Source organism: Prunus persica, chromosome G8, assembly GCF_000346465.2.
Source record: "Prunus persica cultivar Lovell chromosome G8, Prunus_persica_NCBIv2, whole genome shotgun sequence".
Taxonomy (NCBI): Eukaryota; Viridiplantae; Streptophyta; class Magnoliopsida; order Rosales; family Rosaceae; genus Prunus; species Prunus persica.
In genome coordinates, this window is record NC_034016.1 from 16,508,901 (window position 1) to 16,513,804 (window position 4,904).

At 33.6% G+C, this 4,904-nt stretch overlaps 1 protein-coding gene across 1 annotated transcript; it reads left to right on the forward strand.

The window, feature by feature from the left end:
- Positions 2,663-3,319, forward strand: LOC18768967 (agamous-like MADS-box protein AGL62). Its single transcript, XM_007199332.1, has one exon. The coding sequence runs from the start codon at positions 2,663-2,665 to the stop codon at positions 3,317-3,319; it is 657 nt and encodes a 218-aa protein (XP_007199394.1).

A 4,904-nucleotide genomic window follows, 5' to 3' on the forward strand; every position in this document is an offset into this window, starting at 1 on the left:
TTATATGTATGATCTAACCTAATAGTTATCAGAAAAATGATGTGAGTACGAAGGTTTTATATATGTCTACCCAAGTACTTACCCTTAATTTATACACATGACATGACTATTGTGATTAATTTGTCATTTGCATACACATCAAGCATGCAAATTAAGCAAATTAGAGTTGGATTTCAAGATTTTCTTGGCGTGTAGTATTCTTGCCGATGCTACTTGTTTGGAATTCCAAATCCAACCTATAACATATTGAACACATTAAAACTAAAGAGATAAAAGGATTACATACATGTGATTATGCTATTTGATCATAGATATAACTGATATGTTATATTGTCGAACTATCAATCTGGACCTTAAAAATAAAAAGATTTTATTTTCAATAATTCAAATTGATAGTGTGAACACAAGATAATTTTATGAGAGAAATATGAATATAGTGATTTATTATAATTTTTCTTGTGCATGCATGTATGTGTTGTCTCTCGCATCGATAGATAATAAGAATGGGTGTAACAGGTCAAGGGTGAATAAAATTCATGAAGTGCATACCATGTATGCTAAGAGAAAAAGATTCCACATTCTCCCAAACTGGTAGATCAGTAACTACATGCAAAGAGGTAAAAATATTGACAACAAATTATATAGTAATTTGTAGACCTATAACCCAACAAGTTTCCAAGTAATGCTAGATGACTACCTTTTTAGACCAAATGCAATATTAAAGCACATTATGTGACAAATGAGGTATACTTGCTACAAATTATTATGACTAATATATCGGTAATTGCCAGTACTCATAAGACATATGTTATGGTTCACTCATTTGATCCAAAAATATAATTTTTTACCATAAAAGTGAATTTCTATGTATGAACCCTAATATATACCCCCTCCCCTTCCCTGATCCTTATCCCAAACAATTTAAACAACCCCAACGCTTATATAAGTGCTTTTGATTATTAGAAACAACTTTTAACCATTTCAATTTCAGAAGCCGTCTCAAATAGACACTTATTAGTCTAGTTTAGTCTAGTTATACTTTTCTTCCTAATGTTGAACTATATTTTGATGTGCTTTGTCGTTAAAAGGTTATGGTATCTTACTACCGGAGATTGACTACCAATTGCATATAGTTAACCATTCCGGGGAAAATCTCTTTTTTGAACATGCTTTCTCTAATACATACATACTTTAATTCTAATTAACAAGATCTAAATGTCGTTTGTATTCAATTTTGTAATCATCATGCATAAATATGGATGCCATGATGGTAAATATCGGTTATACATAATTCAATTTCGACAGTAATTTTGTGGGTTGTATGCATCAATTACACAACACTTGAATAAATTTGTGGAAAAATAATAATATAACGAGCTCATACTATAATTTTCTTGTTTTTATTCTGTCTAAAAGTTATAGAGCTCATAATTCATTAACTTCAAACTAAGAAAAACCTCCGAACTTTTTACGAGCACACATGATCTAGAAATTATATAATTCCACATCATATATGGGACAAAGCCTATGTTATGCATATCTAGACCTAATTATGATGATATCTCAACCATAATTGATCTAGAAACTGGCCACATAAACTAGTTAGCTACCCCGTTTTCTTTTCCTTTGAATTGTTTTCTTTCTCCTTTTTGTTTGTATGTATGATTTAATCTAATAATTATCAGAAAAATGATGTGAGATGAAGGTTTTATATATTTCTACCCCATATTACTTATCCTTAATTTATACAGGACTATTGTGATTAATTTGTCATTTGCATACACACCAAGCATGCAACTTAAGCAAATTAAAGTAGGATTTCAAGATTTTCTTGGCTTGTAGTATTCTTGCCAATGCTGCTTGTTTGGAATTCCAAATCCGACCTATAACATATTGAACACATTAAAACTAAAGAGATAAAAGGATTATGTACATGTGATTATGCTATCTAATCATAGATATCTTGTATGTTATATTGTCGAACTATCAATTTGAGCCTTAAAATTAAAAAGAATTTTATTTCAATAATTCAAATTGATAACGTAGACACAAGATAATTTTATGAGAGAAATATGAATCTAGCGATTTATTATATTTTTTCTTATGCATGCATGTATGTATGTGTTGTCTCTCGCATCGATAAATAATAAGAAGGGTTGTAACAGGTCAAGGGTGAATAAAATTCATGAGGTGCATACCATGTATGCTAAGAGAAAAATATTCCAAATTCTCCCAAACTGGTATATCAGTAACTACATGCAAAGAGGTAAAAATATTGACAGCAAATTATAGTAATTTGTAGACCTATAACCCAACAAGTTTCCAAGTAATGCTAAATGACTACCTTTTTAGATCAAATGCAATATTAAAATACATTATGTGACAGATGAGGTATACTTGCCACAAATTATTATGACCAATATATTGGTAATTGCCAGTACTCATAAGACACATATCGTGGTTCACTCATCAGATCCAAAAATATGATTTTTTACCATAAAAGTGAATTTCTATGTATAAACCCTAATATATACCCAGTCCCCTTCCCTGATCCCTATCCCAAACAATATAAAACAACCCCATTTGTCTCAATCTTTGTCTCTTTGCTTGGTGATTAGATTCTAATAATCATCAAAAGAGTTTTCTTTGCTTGATTTTAGCCATGGCGAGGAAGAGCAAGGGTAGGCAAAAGGTGGAGATGGTCAAGATGGCCAATGAGAGCAACCTCCAAGTGACCTTCTCAAAGCGCAGGTCTGGTCTCTTCAAGAAGGCCAGTGAGCTTTGCACTTTGTGTGGTGCTGAGGTGGCCATCATCGTCTTCTCCCCGGGGCGAAAGGTCTTTTCCTTCGGTCACCCCTGCGTGGAGACTCTCATTGATCGGTACCTTTCTCGAAACCCGCCTCATCACCATCACCACCAAAACTCCGGCACAATGCAGCTCATTGAGGCTCACCGCAATGCCAATGTGCGTGAGCTCAACGGCGAGTTGACTCAGATCTCGAATCAACTCGAGGTTGAGAAGAAGCGTGGGGATGAGCTGAACCAGGTGAAGAAGGTGACTCAGGCTCAATGCTGGTGGGAGGGGCCATTGGAAGGGATGGAGATGTCACAGCTGGAGCAGCTCAAGACCTCTCTTGAGGAGCTGAAGAAGAATGTGGCCAGACAGGCTGATAGGGTTTTGATTCAAAACACAAACCCTAGCCAATTCTTTGTGGGGAGTAGTTCCAGTCATCCCAATGTTGGGTTCAATGGAAATCATGTTATGCCTCCTCATCTTCCCCCCCATGCATGGAATCCTGGATATGGACGCTTCTTCTGAAGATTGATCTCTCCAAGATGATGATGATGCTGATATTAATTACTTATTAGCCACAGCCACAGTTTTTACTTTCCATATTTTGTTATCTATATATGTACTTGTTATTGTGTGTTTAATTTCTGTTGTTTGGTATATGGTCATAATCCATATATATGCATGTGTCATGTTTGTTTTACTATTATTTTGTTATCTATATATGTACTTTGTTCACTTCTTTTGCGTATATGAAGACATCCTTGCTAAGGGAATCAATATTTTTACTTATCCTAATTCTTCTAACCCTTCTCTTTTAGACTAACTTTTATATTTTATTCACTTTTAACTAAAGAAAATTGGAAACTACCACTTTCTATGTACCTTGAAACACCCAATATTCTTTGAAGAATAATGATATAATATAGTACATCAAAATAAAATTCTAAAATTTTAGATACGTAATCAACTCTATTAATCTAATAACATTTTAATTTCACCTCCTTAATTTTTAACAACTAATACGTTGTCAGAAATCATTTGGTGATATTATATATACAAGGACATGCATTTTAGGTTGTTATTGTCAATTTACGGGACAAGACGAGGCTGAGTTGCTAGTGATAACATGAGAAGATTTTCTTTTTCTATACAATATGGCATGCATGCTATGTTGTTTGAATGTTTATTTGTTCACCGTATGTTACAGATCTACGTCCGGTATATAAATGGAAATCAGACGCGGGGGGAGAGGGGTTGGGTTACCGGACTGTGATAACATAAGAGATTTATCTTGCTAGACAGTTTGGCATGATATGTGAGAATGTTAATTTGGACCAATTATAGGTAAAAACTTGATCAATGTATAATACAATTTCACAGTATGGTATATAAATGATAACTGGAGGTAGGGGGATGAATTGCCAGACTGTGATAATATGGGAGATTTTATCTTGCTGGACAGTTTGGCATGCTATATATGCTATGTATCAACCTATTAATTTAGACCATGGATAGATAACTTGTCCAGTGTATGATACAGAATCATAGTTTGTGCAGGAAATCTATATGAATATGGGCTAGGTGTTTCCCAATTGTAATATTTGTAACTGAAGAAATTTTCTCTTGCTAGATTGTATCTCTATATCATATTACATAGACAAATTGTCAATTTGGATAATTCCTAAGTGAAATCATGTTTTGAATGTATTTGGATGTCATGGGTTAGTATGGGGCTGAGTTGGCCCTACCCATCCCAATCTTTGTCATGTAATTACTCTGAAATGACAAAGATTTCCCGTCTTTTCTCAAACCAATAATATTATAAAAAACTGTCACCTATATATATTACAACTACAACATGTGAATTAGTAATACCACGTAGGTGTGATCATCACCAAAAATAAAAAAATAAATCAATGTCATTAACATGTCGATAATTCTTTTCTTCACGACACACATCTCATTATAAGGGTTGGAACACATGGGATCCTATTTGACATTAAAAAAAATTGGTATCCTTATTAATGTGACTAAAGTATATCGAATAGAATACCATATCATTTTACAGTGAACACCCATATGGCGGTGATTCTTGTTGACTTACCAAAAG

Excerpts from the sequence above, each read along its gene's own strand:
- LOC18768967 (XM_007199332.1), top strand. The coding sequence starts at position 2,663 with ATGGCGAGGAAGAGCAAGGGTAGGCAAAAGGTGGAGATGGTCAAGATG.